The sequence below is a fragment of the Prunus dulcis genome, chromosome 2 (assembly GCF_902201215.1).
Source record: "Prunus dulcis chromosome 2, ALMONDv2, whole genome shotgun sequence".
NCBI classification, from domain to species: domain Eukaryota; kingdom Viridiplantae; phylum Streptophyta; class Magnoliopsida; order Rosales; family Rosaceae; genus Prunus; species Prunus dulcis.
In genome coordinates, this window is record NC_047651.1 from 20,160,117 (window position 1) to 20,182,112 (window position 21,996).

The window sequence follows — 21,996 nt, forward strand, 5'->3', positions numbered from 1 at the left end:
CAAGGTAACTCTATTTACATTTAAGAAAATAATATCCTTATAACTATAAATATAACTTATTACAGTTTATGTGATACAGCTTCGTGTAATATCAATATTATTCTCAACTTAACTTCATATTAAAATTTATGTGTGAAGTTTTTTTCGATCTTAAAATGCCTCCATGTCATGTAACTAAAGAATATATCCCACTTAATAGTTGCTGTATTAGACGATTATTCACCTACTATTGATCATCTCTAATATATATATATGACAGGGCCTTCAGTTACTTTTGCATGCTTTATTAGCTTGACATTTCTAGTGGAAACCGAACCCAAAAACTAAAAGAAGATAAATGAAAACATGATTGGGTGATTTTGCTTCAATCGAACCTAGGTGATTGAATAATTTTATTAGGAAAATACTAGGGAGATAAATTTTAGAAATCAACTTGTGTATCATCTTTCTAATAGAGGTGGAGCCCATCAATACAATGGGTTCCACGCTCTATTAGAGAGATGGTACACAAGTTGGTATCTAAAGTTCGTCTCCCTAACATGACCCATTTTATTATTATTGTTTCTCCTTGATTTCTTACTTTTTTTTTCTCCTCTTTTATTCATTTCTAGCATATATTTGAATATTTTTTTTTTGGTCTGAGTATGTTTGAATCTTATGTTGCATGAAATTTCCAAATTTAGGACCACTTATTCTTTCTTTTTATGCATCAGTTGTTAGTGGAAAACCTACCAACCCCATCCCTCTAATTTATTTGGTTGTGTTTTGTGGGATTTTGGCATGGAGTCTATGGTGGCCTTTTTATATTCCTCAAATTCCACACCTTATTAATTGTTGCCATGAATTAATCTATCTTCTTTTTTTAGTAAAAGCTATAGTCTAAGGACTATAATTTTTTCAACAATACCCTTGATATTGTTATTATTATTTAAAAAGTTATTAAAGCATTAATTGCTAAGACATTGCATTAATTGCTTGAGAGGAAAAAGCTCAGCCGACAGGAATAAAAAATAAAAAATTACATGTACCTGGCATATCACTATGGCGTTATCCCAAACCAACCATTCATTGTTATGTGTTTTAACTTTTCGACATGACAATATTTGATACGCTCGGAATATTGCCACGATGGCATCTCCGTTACATGTAAGTTCTTCTCGAGCCAAAACCCTGGATCCCATTGGCTGTTATATAACTGATCTTATTCCTTCCTAAATTCCACAAATTAATGTCACATTATTTATGAGGTGTTCTGTATAGCAGAATTTATGGAGGCAGCTTCGCCATTATATATGGGAAGCCAGACAGGGTTTTGGTAAAAGGAGTTGCCCAGAAGGAAAGTTATTGTTAAGAGCATTGAAGAGTTGCATGACTCTTATATACATATCTCTTAGCATGAAACCAGATAATTCAAGACAATAATACCCTGCTCTGATTGAGTCCTATAACATGATTTGGTATTTGATGACCTAATTGGCAAATTTGACCAAGAAAAGATCTTATAAAATATTTTTGTTTTGAGTCCTTGACTAAGCAAAGCTGACACTGCCTATCGAAAGGCTTTGGAGCCTCAAAATGTAATACTCAAGACAATAAGGAAAGAAAACTAGATTAAAAACAAAACTATACTAAAGGTAATACGTCAATGGCTATGCAACAAGAAATTAATTAAAAACTAAACTTAGGAGCTCTTTGGATAAGTCATGCCGACTACCAACCACCACTCACTCTTTTTTTGGGGGGTAGGTGAAGAAACCAAAGGAGAAATTGATCATGTTTTGTTACATTTTATGAGGTATTTACTCCACATATATCATGATTTTTTCTAACCAATTTCTCAAACTTGAGTCCTACTAAAAGATTGAAAAAGACTTTACATTTATATGTACTCGTTTTTAGGCGAACACCGTGCGTGGGTCGACTGTGATTAGCAAAACTCATAACTTGAAGTAATTTGTGTTTGCATATTTAATGTATTGTAATTAACTGAAATTAGAGCGATGATTAGCTAATTGTGGCAATCAAATTGACATAACCAAACAATAAATAGAACGTGTAGTTTGTGAATTGCGGTGATATTCCTAGTTGTTTCCTTAATTGTGAAATGAAACATCCAAATTCCAATGAATGGAACGTTTTTTTATTGGATATCGGGTAAGACTTTTCCTTGTTTACTTTGACATATGGGAGAGAGAGAGAGAGAGAGAGAGAGAGGATCATGTAGGTGTGAACAGCGGAAAAGAGGCACCTAACAAAAGTGTAGAGGAAGGATCTTATTAGGAGGTTGGGGCAAGACTAGCATGAAAAAAAAACTTCATTATCCATTCAGGCAAGACATTAAAAAAAAAAAAAAAAAAAAATTTAATGCGTTTTGTGTTTGGTATTGAAGCGTTTTCACCAACCCACTTTGCGTTTTGCAAGCAATAAGCATATGTAGGCTGACCAATACCACACTAAAAATGGTGATATTAGATCTTCTTTTCCTCCCAACCCCACCACCCTCTTCCCCCTTTTCATCTATGTCTATAATCACGACATATAAACAAAATCTTATTCTATTTCTATTTTTATTTTAACTACAAAGGAGGTTTTTTTAATTGAAGAACAAAGGATAATTGATGCCCTACCTCAACAACTAGAGAAAACTCCCCCACTTTCTAGTTAAGAATTCGATTTTATATGTGATTGATGATGCTACAATTTATCACATAATTTATCTAAAATGTGCATCTATTAAACCTCCCTTAGTGCAAAATTGGTTGATAGGATAAGATTTTTTTGAAGCTTAAAATGCGAGTATTCAATACACAATCAATTGACATTAGGTGAATAGACTCAAGACATTTGAATTATTAGGTAATGTTTTCATTCTCTAATGTGAAATTCACACTCAACCACCTGGACAAGATATGTCGGGGACATGGGAGCATGTGTGATTATTAGACCCAATATGTGAATAATTTGATACCATATTAGAATGTAATATTTGATCCAAAACTAATTGACGATGAGTGAAGAGACTCAAATTTATTTAAATTATTAGACAGGCTTATGCTCTCGGATGTGGTGTGAGACTCACACAATCAACGGTTTTTTTTTTAAAAAAATAGTAAATTTAGTTTTTCCCTTTAAAATTAATTTTTCTTACATGTAGCCCATCAATTTATTTTTCTATAAAATAAAATCCAATTTTTATAATAAAAAAACCCAATAACTACAATCCAACTTAACAAGTTTATCTAATGAAGCTTCAATTTTATTTATCGTATTTCTTATATAATCAAATTTAAAATATTAAAAAGTCACGTTTTGGTAATGGTATATTAAATTTATGAAAAAACATTTAATATACCTATTAAGTTTTAGTATAAACTAATGTACCTATTATTATTATTATTTTAATATACCTCTGCTCTCAAAAAACAAAATTTTCATGAAGAAACATTTATTTATTTTTACTTATTATCTTCTTAGTAAAATATACATACATTATTTATTAATGACCCAAAATTGTGTCACGTGTCTCTCTAGCAATGTATGATCCTGTTGTATCTACGGCTACATGTGACCTAATTCAAGAAGCTAGCAAATGGTGTGGAACAGAAAGCAGGCATTTGTAATCCAAACTGAAACATTGTACTCATAATTCAATTTTGAAAAAGCTTTGTATCAATGGCGCCGATAAGGTGGATGGGATATGGACAGCCAGAGTTTTTAGAGAGGGACCCCGATCGATGTTGACATCTCAATTTCAGTGGTCTTATAATTAATTGGAATTCACAAATCCTTCTCTCTCTCCACTTCTTTTTTTTTCTTTTTCTAAAACCCTCCCAAATGAGATAAAAAAATCTAAAAACAGATGGAAATCAGAATGAGATTAATAAAACTGAAACAAATTTTTTGACAGTTTGGATCGTTGAAAAAAAAATCATATGAGACTCTAAAGAGTGTCCTCTACTTGTCATAGTTCTTTTTATGACCACAAAAAATGGTTTTGACATACTTTTTTTTTTTTTTTTCCTTCTCTCTAAATCTCCTTAATTACGAGAAAGGCAATAGCTGATCCATGAATTCTTCTTGGGGTGGGGCCAAATATTTTTTGGGGAGATCTTTTATAACAAGGAATTTTTGAGCTAATTAATATTATATGGTAGGATTATATATTTATTATAATATGGTAGGATTTTAATGAGTAGAAGAAAAAAAAAAATCTGATATGGGTAACTATGATAGGCTTTAAAATAAGTCGGCTAAACTTATTATAGTGGATTTTGTTGTACAATTACGATTAAACTACAAAACCAGCAATGAGCTAAAACCTAGTCAAGCCCCTTTGTAGGTCTACCCTTGGAGAAAGGGAATTGACAAACTGACCTTCTAGATGCGCATAATGCAAACATGCATCACGTTAATTAAGATCATCTCAAGCAACAAGTTTCAGTTTTATATTAATTGGCTCGCAGAATTTTTGTAGCATATTAATTGTAGAACTAGTTTATTTATTTAGTGAAAAGAATCTGATTAACCAAATAAAAAATGTTTACCACAGAGCATGCATGACGATATAAAAAGTCAATGATTTATAAATAAGATTAGTAATGCAATAAGGATTGAGATGGTGGTTCAATATTCTTCATGATTTATAACACAAACAAAGCCGAATTTGGTACATAATCTGCGTCCTAATTTTCTAAATTTGGAGATTAAAAAATGGAAGGATCGGATTGGTAAACTCAATTTGCAAAGGATATTATTTACCTCCTTATCTGTAAGGAGATACTCCTCTTGCAAATCACAGTTTGACACATATGCAAAAATAATTAATTAAAAACATAAAAAGAAAAATGTCTTCATACATATTACACTGCTATTTCCAGGAATGTAAAAACTCCTACTTACTTGATAAGGAGGGAAGTATTTTTCATTTGCAAAATGCGTGGTTGCAAATGTGATTGAAATCTCAACCTAATTTATGAACCTGTCATTTTGAGCTCTAACTTGGTCTCCATTTATTCTTAGCAACTTGAAGGCTTCATATCATATGGTAGCTGGCTAGCAAACTCAAATAAAAATACAAAAGAAGAGGTCATCCACCACCATACACTCTTAGACTATTTCTATTTTGAATCTTAGGCCGTGTGAAGAATTAATTACATTAAGAATGATTATCTCGTGACTGTGACGTTTATCCAAGCGACTTGGATATATAATATAAAAATAAAATTAGGAGTTTGGGTTTTGGGTTTTGGTCTACTTCTAGAAGTAGAGACTAGAGATGAGAAGTATGTAGTTGTTTTTTATTTTTTTTAGCACAAGCGATTGGGGAAGGGAGTTTTACATAAATATTAATTTGCTGTGGGGGTTTTGAAACTCTGTTCATATTGGTGGAGGTGAAAGAGCTCAACCAACTAATCTATACCCTATTGGCCTTTGTGTGTTCTTTTTAGCTATGTGGAAGTTAAGACAAATTATGGTGGATATAATGCAACTTTGTTTGCAAAATAATTCATTAAAGTACAGCTATTAGTGTGAAAATAGAGTAATCAATATATACAAATTAAATGAAGATAATATGATAAATTAATTAATTTTTTAATTAAAAAAATTATAAATTATAAATTATTATTATTTTTTTTTTTTCAGATAATGAGTCCTATATTTATGAAACACAACTATGCATTATCTTTTTTTAATGCTAAATAAAAATAAAAAATTTTAAAAAACCAATTAAGGGGCTAGTTAGCTATAACAAGAATTATTAAGGCCATGCCTCTACTACATAAAAATAGAAAAAATAAAAATAAAATAAAATAGAGGCAACAACAATGCAAAATAAAAATAGAAAAAAAAAAATGGAGGCAACAAACAACAATCATAGTTATGAGTTCACCAAATAAAAAATGAAACTTGAAGTGACTTGGCTATGAGTTGACATAAATGATGAGTAAAATATAATTATAAATTGGAGACACAGTCAAAGAGCTGACATTCCCAACCTAAACTTCTTAGTCAAAAGAAATGCTCAGACCAACAAAAAATAAAAAGAAAGAAATGCAAATACCAATCTAAAAAAACAAAGAACTTCAATGGAAATTCGGCTTTCCTAGAAGTAACCAAACTGAGCTTCAAATTTATTAATTTGAAAGCAAATGTTAATCAGGGGCATGGTCTGATTAGCTCCCTTAAGAATCTGGGTAGACTTGAGGTCAAAGTCAAGGTCAAGGTCAAGCTAGAGCAATTGTAAAATTTGCACTCATTTTACAACATTATTTAGCCCAATGGAAGCTGCATTAACAAATAAAAACTGTCACATAATAAGAAGAAGAAGAAGAAGAAGAAAAAAAAAGACTTGTTGCAGAGAGTAATTAAGTGTTCATTGAATTCAATCTGCCCAAATTCTGTGTTGGGGTCAATGCTTGTTTAAGTGCACTGCTTTGCTTAATTGCTCTTGTAATTCAATTCCCACATCTTATTCTATGATTGTGATCAGGAATTCAAGCTATCATGTGGAAGCACCAATATGCTTTCTAGGTGCTTTTGGGTCAAGTACTTTCATGATTTTCTCAAGTGGAAAGCAGCTTTTTTCTTCTTCTTCTTCTTCTTCTCCATTTTTCCAATGACAATTGCAGTCTCTCATTTTCTTGCATGAAGACACAATCTGGTTTGTTGTTGTGTGATATTGAAATTGATGGGAAACCATTGGGTTATTTCCTAGTACAAGTCTGAACATGTCAAAATGTGCAGTGCTTGCTTTGCACTTTCACATTGATTCAGATAAAGTTGAAAGTCTGAAGAGAGAGAAGAAAACAGAGACAATGATAGATCCTGCAGAATCTTGTCACTTGATAAACTACTTGGCTCCAACTTCCAACTGCTCTTACAAAAGAAAAACAAAAACAAAATACAGGGAAAGTGAATCCTTGGCAGTTTCTCTAAAAACCCAAAAGCCCATATTCAAAGAGTAGAAGAGCTTGTAGATTTTCTAAGGCAATGAAAAGCCCAAGCTGAGAGATATTATCACAGATTGGAGCTGGGTTGGATATGGGCTAAAAGCTGTATCACAAAGACATTTTGCTCTGTTTGAGTTCAGATATTGACACGAACACGAACCTAGAAATAGACAATTCTAATCTAACAAGAAACCAACACTTCCAAGGTCTCACTGTAATTATCTTTTTTAAATAAAACATTTCAAAGCTGGATAAACAAGAAAAAAATGTCATCGAGCATAAAATAAGAAGAAGGAAGAAATCGTCCACAATTTTAGTAAGGCTAAGAACAAGAATAAAGATAAGTAAAACGCAGTTGGCTCTTAGCAATAGCAGACGTACATGGTTTCTCTTGGCTGTTATAGATTTGTATTCTTGCTTTCTTCCGTTGAGATAGGTGCATAAACATGATAGAAACAAGGAAAAAGAATATTTGTGGACACATTTCTTGGTCAATCGTATCTTCAAATATTAAATGAAGAATGTTGTTAGAGGGCAATTCAAACTCGGGTGCAAGAAGACGGACACACTATCTTTACTAGCTGATATAACTATGACCGTTGTCTCACCAAGCATGCAAAAAATCACATGTATAATTAAAATATGGTCAAAGAAATTTCACCAACCAAGTCTATTAGTTCATGAAATCCAAGTTTTTTTCTTTTGAAATAGTAGGGTTTCATTCAACTGTCAAATGTTACAGACTTGAGCGAACAAACGTGGTCTCATCAAAACCTTGTCTCTGAAAACTCAGTGAGAAAAATATGAGACGAAGGAAAAAGAGTGTCACACGCTCCATAAAGGCTACAAACTAAACTAAAAAACAAAACCAAAATAACAACGTCAACTAGTAGAGACACATTGGCCTTGGAGGACCCTCTTCAAGCCAAGTGTCTGAAGACACACTGCCTAGAACAAACTTAGCATGGTTACAATAAGACACAAACTGCGAACGATTGACAATAATATAATATTTAATACAAATCCCGTTAAAGTAAAACTCTTTTTTCTAGTCAATCGCATTTTGTTGAGATATAATAATGGTCCAAAGGACTCTTGAATTAGGGAATAATTGTAACCAAATTAAGAACATCCACACAAAATCTAAAATTAACCATTAAAATGGACTTTCGACAGCTTGAAAACAACCCATAACCTCTATAACAATTGCCAGAACAAGGATCAACACAATGGAAACTAGATCATTCATGCTTTGAGGTTTACGTGGCTTTCAAATTAATTTCATGTGGATCCCAAGAGTTTGAAATATCCCAACATACAACAACTACAAGGGTATTATTAATAATTATGTCTTCTTTTTTTTTCTTTCCTTAATCATGTTTAGAGTTTGCAGCTCTTTTGTGTATACATTTGGTTGTGTTTGAACTAGTTGAAAAACGTCTCCGTTTTGGCGGTTTTAGTTGGGAGTTTATTCGTTACGTTTTTTTAGTACGTTCTTCTAGAGTTTATCGCTGGTCATTTTTGTTTGCTGGAAATCAACCCTTCATTCATTGTCTTAGCTCTTTCTCAATGCATGCAGGTTTTCTGAGTTTTCTTTTCTTTTCTTTTCTTTTCTTTTTGTGAGGTTTTAGAAGATGGGGTTTCTGAGCAGTTTACTGGGAATCTTTGGCTTTGGAATTGGAATCCCTCTTGGACTCTTGGTGGGGTTTTTCCTTTTTATTTATTCAAAGCCCAAAGAAGTTGAGGTAAGTCCATTTTCATCTTGCTCTTCTTTCTGTTTTCTGTTTTCTTTTTGTTTAACATGTATTGTCCTGGATGAATTATTTACCTGTCTTGCATTGCATAGTTTACTTTATTTTGTAACAATTTATCTTGTGTTCTGAGGTGAGGGTGCAATGGAACTACTGTTTCTTTTTGAAATTTGAGAGAGAAAAAAAAAAGATGAATAGGTTGATTTGTCTAAAGGAATTATAATCACTTGATTTTCTTACCTTTTTCATTCTATGAGTGCGATTGTTTCATTCAGAATAATGAAAATCCAAATACCAAAAACTAAAATCAAAACAGAACAATGTTACATCGTGCAGAACATGTCTGTATAATAACTTGACATACTTTGCAGGATCCGGTAAGCAGGCCACTTTATGAGTTAGATGAACTTTCCTTGCAAGATCTTCTTCCAGAAATTCCATTGTGGGTGAAGAACCCTAATTATCATAGCGTTAGTATCGCCTTTCAATCACCTCACTCATCAGTAGAGTTTCTGTTATTGTTTCTCTTGCTGCTTGTAAGCTATATCTTTATTCATTCCACAACTGTGCAGGTAGACTGGTTGAATAAATTTATCTCAGATTTATGGCCTTACCTTGATAAGGTGATATTCTGATCATTAGCCATTGTTCTTTTTGATTTATTCCTTTTCCTTTATGTCTGTCTGAGACATGACTTTAACATAATATGCAGGAAATTGGAGGTATGATAAGAAGTGTGGCTCAACCTATATTTTCAGAGTACATTGGGAAGTTTCAGATTGAATCAATTGAGTTTGAGAAAATAAATCTGGGAACTCTTCCTCCTATTTTTTATGGTGAGTTTGCTCCCAGCATCATCTAATTCGCTTTACTGCATAAATCATGGGCGCAAATTGGTATTGATCCAAAAATAAAATTCTAAGGTTAGCACATCATTTGATGCCCCCAAAAAGAACGAAAGAAAGATATCATATATAATACCTAAGCTTCAAGAAATTTTGAGCAAAGCTTATGACCAAGAAATCATATTGATATATAATTGTATGCATCGTAGTGGAACGATCACATTTCCAGTAACAAAAAAAAAAACATCATTCACTTGTCTTTGTGTTGTTATCATTATTTTGGTTTACAAATTTTCAGGTCTTCAAGTCTATGAGACTAATGAGAAGGAATTAATCCTAGAACCATCAATTAAATGGGCTGGCAATCCCAACATAATTTTGGTGGTAAAAGTTCTGTCTGTACCTATTGCAGTTCAGGTAAGAAGAACCTAAAGAAGCATTCCTTGACAGAGGAATGAAGAATTTTATTTTCTTCAATGTGGATCCGTTTGTTTCAGAAATTTGATTAAACTTCATTTCAGTTAGTAGATCTACAAGTATTTTTAGCACCAAGGATAGCTTTGAAACCTCTTGTGCCTGCCTTTCCATGTTTTGCAAACATTGTGGTGTCTTTGATGGAGAAGGTAAGCAGAGGCTGTAGTTAACTTGTATCCCTTTTCGTACCTTAAATAGGTTTGGTAAATAATAAGACAAGTTTCATATGCTGAATTTCTCTGAACTGTCTGCAGCCTCATGTTGATTTTGGAATGAAAATATTGGGAGGTGACATCATGTCTATACCCGGCCTCTATCATTTTGTTCAGGTGCTGCACTGGTAATACTTTCATGGGGAGTTGGGATTTTTTCTGATTGTCTGACATTTGGATGGTTGGTTGGATATGAATCAACTATGTAAATATAATTGCCTGCAGGAGACTATTAAGAAGCAAGTTGCAAGCCTCTATCTCTGGCCTCAAACTCTTGAAATACCTGTTCTTGACATTTCGACGTAAGCTAATTTGAGATGATACACGTTCCTTGCTCAGTCACTTTACAGAAATATTTTGAGCAAACTATGTACTTTTTATTCATACAGAGTGGCCGTAAAGAAGCCGGTGGGAATATTACATGTGAATGTTGTTCGCGCAACTAAACTCTTGAGGAAGGATATCTTAGGATCATCTGATCCTTATGTCAAGCTCAGCCTGACTGGAGATGGGCTACCAGCAAAGAAAACGAGTATCAAGATGAAAAACTTGAACCCTGAGTGGAATGAGAAGTTTAAGCTTATTGTGAAGGATCCCAAGGCCCAAGTTCTTCAGTTACAAGTCTATGACTGGGACAAGGTTACCTCTCTTTACTTCTTTCAAATTAAACACAGACATTGAAGCAAAGAAATAGTGTAGTTACGTGTTAGGTGGTTGTTTCTGATCATTTGCATTTGCTCTTCCAGGTTGGGGGGCATGATAGGATAGGAATGCAGTTAGTTCCTCTCAAACAGCTAACACCCCATGAGATGAAGGAATTTAAGCTCGATTTGCTCAAGGACACAAATATTACTGATTCTCATAGCAAGAAGCAAAGAGGGCAGCTTGTGGTTGAGCTAACTTTTGTGCCTTTCAAAGAAGACACGAGCAAATATAGTGGAAAATTCAGTGGACCTATTGAAGCTTATAGGAGACACGAAAGCGAAATTGATATGTCAATGTCATCAGATGAGGGTACCCTAGGTGGATCAGGTGTACTATCAGTTATGATCCAAGGAGCCGAGGATGTCGAGGGGAAGTGTCACAATAATCCTTATGCTCTCCTCCTCTTTAGAGGAGAAAAGAAGAAAACGCATGTAAGTCTTGGTTTCAATAAATATGAACTCGTTGCTACTGTCAAACTCTGGTTTTAAGCAGCAATTTCATAGTCTCCTAGATAACAGTGGATGCTATATTCCATTTCAAGACAGCAGTATGAGTCTCCAAAGCTGTGTTAGCAAAGGTGTATTTCAAGTTTGTATGCCTGGTTATCCATTTCACCCTTATATGACACAAATTTGGTTTCTTCAGATGCTTAGGAAAACTCGTGATCCGCGCTGGAACGAGGAATTTCAGTTCATGCTGGATGAGCCTCCTTTGGACCAGAAAGTTCACATTGAGGTTCTGAGCAAGAGGACAGGCATTAGTTTCCGGTTGAAGGTGTGTGAGTTCAACCACTTATACTTAGCAATTAGTAGTAGCAACAATTTCTGCACATAAGTTACAAGCATTTGAACTTTTAATTCTGTTTCGACCGCGTAGGAATCGTTGGGACATGTGGAAATTAATCTTAGAGACGTTGTGCACAACGGCCGGATCAACCAGAAATACCACCTAATCAATTCAAAGAATGGGATGATACATGTTGAGATTAGCTGGAAGATGATTTGAGGCATATGGAACCTGGAAAGCTAGGGAGTGGTCTTGACTCTGTGAAAGAAAGCACACAAACCCTTCAGGCCATGAACATGAGTCAATCTTAGTCTGGGAAGATTATTATTGGCCTAAATTTATTAGAGAGGTAAAATATCAGGTCATGTTCAACACCGAAAGATTATACACTTATATATTTTGTTTAATGAACTTCATGTTTGGATGCAGAGCTTAGAAAACAGAGAGCAGAGGTGGATTTGTTTGCTGATACTAACGCTGAAGCTGTGAATTAAGCGCAGTGTCGCATACAAAAATGCATTACAAATCTTTTTTTTTTTCTTTGGGTGCTATTTGTATAAAATAATGTAACATCTTCTGTTTTTTTTTGTTTTTGTTTTTGGTTTTACTAAAAATCATTAGTGCAATACTATTCAAATTTCAGAAGGACGGAACTTTGGCCCATCACTAGCAACATCGATATTGTCTCCAACTTAACCACCTGTTTAGCATATGTGGAATTTATACAAAAGACCGCAATGTTATTAGGAGTTGAGCCATTTATTATATGAGACTTTCTATTTTGTTAAATTTCCAATGTGGGACTGTGTGTATTCTTCAACAAATACAAGTGTTTTCTTTGTTGAAACTAGAAATCCACACAAATAATGCACATCATATTGTTTGATTTGGCTTTCCAGATTGACATCTGCAGATGTTCTGAGACAACAAGAATAATCTTTCATCATAATTAATAAAATGTTTTCTACAATCAAACAATTAGCAATCTCAACAGCAAATGTGAACAGAATTTTATATCTAGCAAATCTAATATTTTATACATAATGCAGAGAACTAGCATGCTAATAGTTAATCTATTTGTGAGTTAGAACTCAGGAAGGCTTATTCATGATGATATCTGATATCAGTCTTCCAAACATTTGACCCTTTTTCCCTAAATAATTATTATCTTAAGACCAATCTCTTAGATCAATCTTAACGTGCCAAATGGCATCTTTAAAGATTACAATCAAATTAAAATATGACTTTGGCGTACAACCTTTTGTGTTGTCGTAGGTTAACAGGCTGACTTAGTTGTCCAAACAGAATATTAGAATATAATTGGATATTATAGAGCTGATTAGAGGTAGTTAATGACTTTTATTAGTTGGCCATTAGTAGGGTCCTAGGTGTGACTCACAGAATTATAGATTTCTTCAGTCGTGTGTGACTCACAGGCATATTCTATCGAATTTATATTGTTATTGTCGTCCTGCAGTGCACATATCAAAGTTTAATCGATTTGTCTTTTATTTCGGGAGTTGTTATTAGCGCTCTAATAAAATTATTATATACTCTTCAAGTGACCGTATATTGAATTCATTCATTCATAACATTTACTTAGTTGTTTTGATATCCCAATTACATACATAGCGACAATATCATTTTGTAGAAGATATTTATTTATCTCCCTATGAATGTATACTTTATAATTAGTTAGCAAATAATCGTCATTACAAATAATTTTGGGTCTATTTTGGGTCACCAACTTTGTCAAAAGGAGCACCAGAAAAGATAGAGCATGGAAAGCAAGTTGGTGAGTTGATGGGAAAGACAAATAAGCACAATTAATTACGATATGTACATTTTCTGAAAGCATGTCAAAATTTTTTTTTAAAAAAATACAAATGATAGTCTAAACTACATGAAGGGGGTGAGGAGTTTCTCATACACATACAACTAAGATGTTATGAAAATTCGAATCTAAGACCTCTGGTATGCAAGTCAAAGCCTTTTTCCACTAGACCCTATTGGCTAACTTTAAAAAAATAGATATTCTTTCTTTTTAACAAATGCAACAATTGATTACATATAAATTACTATTTTTCCTACTCAAATTAAAACCTTTTTATGTGCGAAAAATATCTTCCCTTTATTGCAAAATGTGGAACATAATTGAACTGATATACAAGATAATGAAACCCAACATAGAAGATTAAAATTTGAGATGGATGCAGACATGGGTTTAGTCAAATTGGTTAGAACGGATGTGCTCCCCACTCTGCACCTGAGTTCGATTCTCCATTCCCGTAGTTTAGATTAGATTAAAATGAATTTTTGCTTATTCTTGTATTAAAAAAAAATTACATGGACAAAAACCTTTATAATTATTACAAGATCCCTGCTCTTATGACATAAATAGACATGGGCTAAATTTGTGCTTATTGTAATAAACAAACAAACAAATTTAAAAAATAATACTCTATTTGAAAGAAAATTTTTAATTTGGTGACAAAGGGGTGCAAATGTCATTTCCAACATTGAGAACGTAACAGTCACAATGACTACAAGTTACATGTACACGTAGAGACAATTGGGAGGCTCTGATGAGCAGACAAAGGCAGTAGTTTCCTTTGAGCCAAAGGAATTCAAAGTTTGAAACTTCGAAGCCAAATTGAGGTGAAACGACACCGCCGTGTTTTCTGGTTTTTTGGCGCTCTTCTTCTTCCACAGTGTTTCGGTACCTACCCAAGTTAATTTTTCACTTAAAAGACCTTTCTTTTTTGGTTTTGTTGAATTATTGATATCTTTTTTCCTCTGTCATTGCATTTTTTCTTCCATAGCTTCTTGAAGTTGCAGTCTTGAGAATATGGGACTTTTCAGCACTCTCTTGGGGATTTTTGGTTTTGGCATTGGAAGTCTTCTTGGACTCTTGGTGGGTTTCTTCCTTTTCATCTATTCAGAGCCTGAGGAAGTGAAGGTAACCTATTATATATGTTTATAATTCTTGTTGCATCTTTCTTTGTAAGGATTCTTTGAAGCATTTCGTTACTGGGTTTTCAAGGCTTTAATTGGGTATTTTAGATTGAAAAATTTCTTCAACTTGCCGGTCTTGCATGGATAACAAACTGTGAACCTCAAATTGTAATTTTTGTGTTAGTTTTTAGCTTGTATCTTCTGTTATTTGAGAGGACAGTTTAAGTTGGACTGTTGTATCAGATGCGTTTAGAATACTGGGTTGCTTATTTGTTTCAGAGAATTTCCCGTTTTACTGGAGATTCAAATCAGAGAAAGTGGTCTTTTTTTACGCTGCAAAGTAAGCCGGGGGCATTTGCCATTGGCATGTCTATCTGCTTAAGCGTTGAATAGTGAAATCCGCTATCCAATTCATGGTTTTAATTCAACCACCATAGTCCTATATTTTGAAGCTTCACAAGGACGCTTTTTTGTTTGTTTTGTTTCTGGGGAATATTTAAGTAGGATCACTTGAAGTTTTCATTTTTCATTTAACTTCACCTCCCCTGCTTTTCCCCCCTCTTGAATCCTTGATTGTAACTAAGAGGTTGGTTTTGAATCTATAAACATCAAAGAAACACTTCTAAAAAAAATGACTGTGAAGCGTGTTTAGTCTGTTAAGTGTTCAACATACTTAATGTTGCAGGATCCAGTCGTCAGGCCACTGCATGAATTAGATTCATGTACTTTGCAAGGTCTTCTACCTGAAATTCCAATGTGGGTAAAATTCAGCGACTATGATCGAGTTAGTATATCCTTTTAATCCTATTACATCAAGCTTTTGCTCTTTCTTTCTCTCACTGCTGCTAAGCCTTCACATCTATGTTCTGACTATACGTATTGTTGTGCAGGTAGACTGGCTAAACAAGTTTCTCTTTGATATGTGGCCATACCTTGACAAGGTGAAAATTTGGTTAACAGTTCTTTTATTATCTCTTCTTGGCTAAACAAGTTTCTCTTTGATATGTGGCCATACCTTGACAAGGTGATAATTTGGTTAACAGTTCTTTTATTATATCTTCTGGTATTTGAGAATCAGTTTATTAATCTCCAGGCAATTTGTAGTACAATAAGAAGCATAGCACAACCTATCTTCAAAGAGTACATAGGGAAGTTTCACATTGAGGCAATTGAGTTTGACAAGTTAAGTCTTGGAACTATGCCGCCCATAATATATGGTTAGTCTACTCACTTTGATAATCTAAGCATAGCACAACACTTCCAGATTTACTATCATATATTTTGGTTACCTTTTGAATCTTTCAGGTCTAAAAGTTTATGAGACTAATGAGAATGAATTAGTTATGGAACCGGCATTTAGATGGGCTGGTAATCCCAACATAGTTCTGGTGTTAAAGTTGTTGTCTCTGAGAATTACGATTCAGGTAAGAAATGAAGACACAATCCTTGAAAGGAAAAATCTTTTTATTTATATGCTACTACATTTGATGCATTATTTTCAGAATACTGATTTGTGCTTATTCTCAGTTAGTGGATTTGCAAGTATTTGCAGCGCCACGGGTAACTTTAAAGCCTCTCGTGCCGACTTTTCCATGTTTTGCAAGCATTGTGGTGTCTTTATTGGAGAAGGTCTCAAAAGAGCATAATTTTTCGCTCTTTCTTTTTGTACTTTTTAATTTAGATTGCACTGATAAAATGATTTTCTCCATCCATCTGCAGCCACATGTAGATTTTGGAATCAAAATATTGGGAGGGGATATCATGTCCATACCAGGCCTCTATCGGTTTGTTCAGGTACTACACCAGTAATTCTGTTCTGGGTAGGATTTTGGGTTTTAGTTAACTGGGTTTGGATGGTTGTGTTAGACAATTTATGCTTGCTCAGAGGTTGGTTGGTATGAATTAACTAATCATCAACGTGTTTGCAGGAGAACATCAAAAAACAAGTCGCAAGCCTCTATCTCTGGCCTCAAACACTTGAAATACCTGTTCTTGATGCTTCAGTGTGAGTAATTATGAGATGATATAGCTATGCTTTGGAACATTTAGCCCCCTTCTTTCACCAAAAATTAATTAGTTATATATTTTATTCTCTTTATATCCATTTTAAGTCATGAATCAATCATGTTGAATGAGGCTTCACCGATGTGGAGCCATCACAAAGATGAATGTTGCTATATTTGTTTATAGAAAATTTATTAGTGCTCTTCTTTCAAATATTTCTTTACAAAACTAATTTCCCCTTTAAATCTTCCAATAGAGTGGCCAAGAAGCCTGTAGGTATACTTCATGTCAAAGTTGTTCGAGCAATGAAACTTTTGAAGATGGACATTTTGGGAAGTTCTGATCCTTACGTCAAACTAAGCCTTACTGAAGATAGGTTGCCAGCAAAGAAAACCACAGTCAAGATGAAGAAGTTGAATCCAGAATGGAATGAGAAGTTCAAGCTTCTTGTGAAGGATCCTGAAACTCAAGCCCTCGAGTTACAACTTTATGACTGGGACAAGGTTTTCCCCTCACCTCTTATCTTTTGGTTCAAATACGACTTAATAAAATTGTGAATTTTAATCCATATTTTTGTTATTTCCTGCAATTTTACCACAGTTTATGTGAACCCTTGTTGCTTAGATTTATGCTTAATGTTAAGGAATTTGAAGTTTTTCAATGATGTAGTCTTTTGTCCCTTTTGAAAAAGGAATCAGAAGGAGGTCCTTGTTCTTACATTGGTATTGGTTCTAGAACCCTGATCTCAACTTTGTTTGAAAACAAATTCAGAGAACAATAATTCCCATTTTCACCAGATTTCCATATGTTAGTTCTCACAAAATTGGTCGTTACTAAGTTAGAAATGTTCCTATCTGATAAATATTCCCGAAAAAAAAATTGAAAAAGTTACATCTTTCACCAGTCTGCTAAATAAGGGTGAAAAATAATAACCAAAAAAAAAAGTGAAGAGTAATTGCAGTATCTTTTCACTGTTGATCATTAGTATTTAGTGTCTCTATAAGTTTTTCTTAGGAAGGTGTACAAGAAAGGTTCTGTTTGTTAGTTTTTGAATTTGTCAACAAGGTTCAATTTCAGGTTAATCTTCTTTTCTGTTTATAGGTTGGCAGACATGACAAATTGGGAATGCAGTTAGTTCCTTTAAAAGTGCTAACACCCGGTTTGACAAAGGAACTTGTGCTGGATTTGGTCAAGAACACAAATATCAATGATCCTCAAAACAAGAAGCGTAGGGGACAAATTGTGGTGGAGCTTGCTTTCGTTCCTTTCAAATCAGAAAGCAGTAAGCTTTATGGTAATGAATATGGGAGAAGTGAAAGTGGAATTAGTAGGTCCTCAGACAGTTCCGAGTCCCTCGGTGGAGCAGGTTTACTATCTGTTCTGATCCAGGGAGCTGAGGATGTAGAAGGGCAGCATCACAACAATCCTTATGCTTTGCTTTGCTTCAGAGGTGAAGAAAAGAAAACTAAGGTGAACTTCCCTTTTGATAATTACCAGCTCCTTTTTATTATCAACAAGAGTTTCAGAGATGTGAACATAGGCATGTGTCACAAGTTCACAATACACAGTTTACCTGTTTTCTTAACTCATGGTACAAACTCCTTTTCTTCGCAGATGGTGAAAAAAAGTCGTGATCCACTTTGGAATGAAGATTTCCAATTTATGCTTGATGAGCCTCCTTTACAAGACAAGATTTATATTGAGGTCATGAGCAAAAGCAGAGCCATTTTCCGAGCGAAGGTATGGTTATCATTGTTCCCCTCCTTATACATGCGCCTATCTTCTTCACATGCCTTGCACTGCTCTGATTCTACACATCTCCTCATGTGAAGGAATCGTTGGGGTACGTAGAAATCAATCTCGCCGATGTTGTACACAATGGACGCATCAACCAAAAGTACCATTTGATTGATTCACACAACGGAAGGATACACATAGAGCTAAGTTGGACAAAGGCTTGAGACATGAGATACTGAAAAACTATGAGTTGCAAGTAATCTCAAGTCTCAACTGACCTTTCCAATTGTTACAACTTACAACAGAGGATTATATGAGGAAATGGGAGGAAAAGAAGAGAGAGATTCTTGAATTCAATTGATTGTTTTGATATTTCAATCTTTAGAGTAGAGTCATTCATAGAAAATGGGCTTCAACAAATTTTTTTTTTTCCTTTTCATTCTAATAGTTTTCTATTAAATTTTTGGTGAATTAGTGCTTTACCAGACCAACAAACAGTTACCATGAGAGGTTAAATCTACCAAATGTTGTATAATTAAGTTGGCAATTATGAAGCATGCTTAAAGCTAAAGAAATTGTTAAGCAGCAAAGTGCAAAACAATTCCCCTATTGATTTGGAAAGGGCAACGGCTTTGGGTTAAACGTTAGCAAGCTGAGGCCAGACCAAGCCCAAGTCACATTCAAAGCTGAGGACGAAGCTCAAATGGAGCAAACCTAGCCCAACCCAATGATGCCAAAACCCACTATACCCAGAAGGCATTATGATACATGATGCACATACACATACATGAATATGCTGATAAAAAGTAAAATTATGAAAAAAAAAGAAAAATAGATAAAAAAAAGTTTGAAAAGGACTTGCACAATCCCAAATATGGACATCATCTTAAAACATATGGACCCCAGTGGAGGCATGGATTAGGTTTGACTTGCTGTTGATCAGTACATGTGACATCATAATTAAGGTAAAAAGCTGCTTAGCTACTGGTTCCCTATAGTGGATATGCATGGTTTAAAGTCCATCTTATATTATCCTAATTAAAGAGTATTAGAGGATTAGCATACATGTAATAATTAATGTTCCAAACTATATCAACCGAGTGATGAAGAAAAAAAAAAATTCTCCAGCTTTTGCATTAAATATATTTTAATTACATAATCTCTGCCTTCCCACTAAAAAAATTCTCCAGCTTTTGCATTGTATTTTATTCTACACTACAAATCATATTTGTATGTTCTCTAAAAGAAGGGAGAACCTAGAACAAATCTGCGTTGAAAAAATTTGATCCTTCAATAGATTTGATATATGTACAAATATGCGTCAATGTCTAATAACCGTTGATCGCGTTGATTCAACATAATCAGTTATGTAGTTTACTTAATTTTTATACAAATTAAGAGAGAGAAAGAGATTAATTATTTAAGTAAAGCATGAATTTGAGTATTTTCTAAAATATGCAAGACATCCAATGCCCTTAATCTCACTTTCACTACCCAAGTGGGGAGCACCATAAGAGTAGGGATTCCTCTTGCATATAAAAAGGGTCAGCTTTCTGGTTGACTTGCCCCAGAAAGTCTGGCAAATTTAGAGGTAGTAAAAGGGAATCCTATCCCCTCCCCACAAAGGGTTTTTATGAGGATTCTTTGTTATAATGGATCTCCACTCATTGCTAGGAACCCTTCATTACTCTCTCTCTCTCACTTGCTAGGGCTAGTTGTGTTGTGTGAGGCATGCATGTGTGCTCTCAAAAGGAGGGGTGAAATAAAAAGGGGGTCACTTTCTTGGTTCCTTGCTGATGTTCTTTTGTGGGGGAGAGGAATAACTTTAGCATTTTAAAAAGCCACAGCATTTTTCTTTCTTTCTTTCTTTTAAAAGGGTATTGTCTTGTGATATTATTATATGAGGCCATGAGCCATGAGGGTAGGAGAGTAGTGTATAAAGTGGGAATAGGGAACTCCCACTCACTTCACTACATGATGGTTAAGTCTTGATTTGGATTTAGTGTTTGGTGTCTTGTTGGATGCTTTGAGGCTCCTTTGAGGCAGAGTGCACTGTGAGCAGCACACTCTCAATTTCAGAAGCTGCTCATGAGATGTCATGTATCTCTTTAAGGTTCTTGTGATTGTGAGAGATTCTTGATGCCTCTTTCTCAGTAGACAATCACCAAATATTTTCAAAATAATGGAGATACAAATTCTCTCCCACAAACTCCCAAAAATTCCACTATCCAACTGACTCTAGATAGAGATATGGAAGAATGTATTTTTGCATAGAGAACAAAGCTGTGTAATGTGCCTATACTGCTATATACTATTCCAAACCCTAATGGGAAGGGGAATATTTTACCCAATTTCAATTTTCAACCAAGGCCACACCTATTGGCAAGAACCAACCTTTTCCCCCTTTTTTTGATGAGTACACTTTCACTTTTAGCCAAAATTAACCTAGGAAATAATCAAGATATAGCATATCAAGACAAATAACTTGGTCAACTCAATAGTCTTCCAAGAATATATTAGGCAGCATTTTACATCAAAATTGTAATTTTCAAGCACGATTCTTCTCGAAGAACCCATGCCTGCCATAGCCTACTATTCTTGTAGAAATTATCAAAGCATAGTGGTTAGGGTTTAGGGTTTAGGGTTTTGTTGAAAATTCCCAAGTGCCAGTTTTTGACCATTGAATCGATATGACAGATTCTGAGGGTGGTGATGTGCATGGGTTCATCGACCAAGGTTTTGTATGTTTTGAAAATACACACGAAACCATGTTAATATATGATTATAATAAAACAGATATGAACACATATCATACTCATCACTAGGTTTACAAGGTTTGAAACTTTGAACACATCGTTTTAGGTGGAATTTAAAATAAAACAATTTGTTTATTGAAGAAATATTGGGCCAATATGATGACCATAGACATAGCCAAACCCTACATTGTGCTGAAAAGTTTCTTCTATTTCTTTCTTCTTTCGGTTTCTAGTTATAATAAGGGAGATTGCATGATTAAAAAAAGAAGGGCAGGAAGAACAAGAATTGTGGTCCTCCTTCTAAGGCCCATTTGGTTGTGAAAAGAATCCATAGGAAAATAAAACTATTTTGGGAATATTACAAATTTCATTTTCGGAATATTTTCCTAAATTTGTATTCGAAATTCTTCCTAAAATGTTTTTACCATCTCTAGGAGAATACTACGGTATTATGGTAATGTGGTACATCTTATACACGTGTGTATAATATGGGTGGACGGCAATATTTAATTTTTCCCATTTTAGAGAATAATATCAATAAATGTCCATTTATATTATAACACGTATACAAAATGTACTACGTGATTGTACTATCGTAGCATTCTATAATTACTTCATTTTTAGGTCAAGTGTTGTTTTCTACGGTATGGGAAATCTAGATGGAATATATCAAAACATCAAGAACCCTAATTAGGCTCTTAAAAGTCAAAAGAGGGAAAAAGAAAATTAACAAGCAAAAGCAATGGGAAATAAATTCAGAGGAAAACAAAAGAGAAATCTAAATCATGTGATGAGATCTAGTCGTAATGTCAACCCTGTTG

General features: G+C 34.2%; 2 protein-coding genes across 3 annotated transcripts; both read left to right on the forward strand.

The window, feature by feature from the left end:
• The first annotated feature begins 8,584 nt into the window (after positions 1 to 8,584).
• On the forward strand, positions 8,585 to 11,942 carry LOC117619648 (synaptotagmin-3). The gene is made up of 12 exons (XM_034349647.1): positions 8,585 to 8,695; positions 9,073 to 9,171; positions 9,274 to 9,324; positions 9,414 to 9,537; positions 9,845 to 9,963; positions 10,068 to 10,169; positions 10,275 to 10,349; positions 10,458 to 10,534; positions 10,622 to 10,871; positions 10,979 to 11,368; positions 11,583 to 11,711; positions 11,814 to 11,942. Exons 1-12 carry the CDS (start codon positions 8,585 to 8,587, stop codon positions 11,940 to 11,942), a joined length of 1,656 nt encoding a protein of 551 aa, XP_034205538.1.
• A 2,385-nt stretch (positions 11,943 to 14,327) lies between these two features.
• On the forward strand, positions 14,328 to 18,909 carry LOC117618889 (synaptotagmin-3-like). Of its 2 annotated transcripts, XM_034348650.1 has the most exons (13): positions 14,328 to 14,442; positions 14,546 to 14,682; positions 15,364 to 15,462; positions 15,569 to 15,619; positions 15,772 to 15,895; positions 15,984 to 16,102; positions 16,206 to 16,307; positions 16,398 to 16,472; positions 16,607 to 16,683; positions 16,939 to 17,185; positions 17,784 to 18,152; positions 18,297 to 18,422; positions 18,515 to 18,909. In XM_034348650.1, the coding sequence occupies exons 2-13, from the start codon at positions 14,572 to 14,574 to the stop codon at positions 18,641 to 18,643; spliced, it is 1,629 nt and encodes a 542-aa protein (XP_034204541.1). In that variant the 5' UTR covers positions 14,328 to 14,442; positions 14,546 to 14,571; the 3' UTR covers positions 18,644 to 18,909. The 2 variants fall into 2 exon arrangements, with proteins under 2 accessions (XP_034204541.1, XP_034204542.1); XM_034348651.1 differs by lacking the exons at positions 14,328 to 14,442; positions 14,546 to 14,682; positions 15,364 to 15,462; positions 15,569 to 15,619 and adding an exon at positions 15,672 to 15,702.
• Positions 18,910 to 21,996: the final 3,087 nt, after the last annotated feature.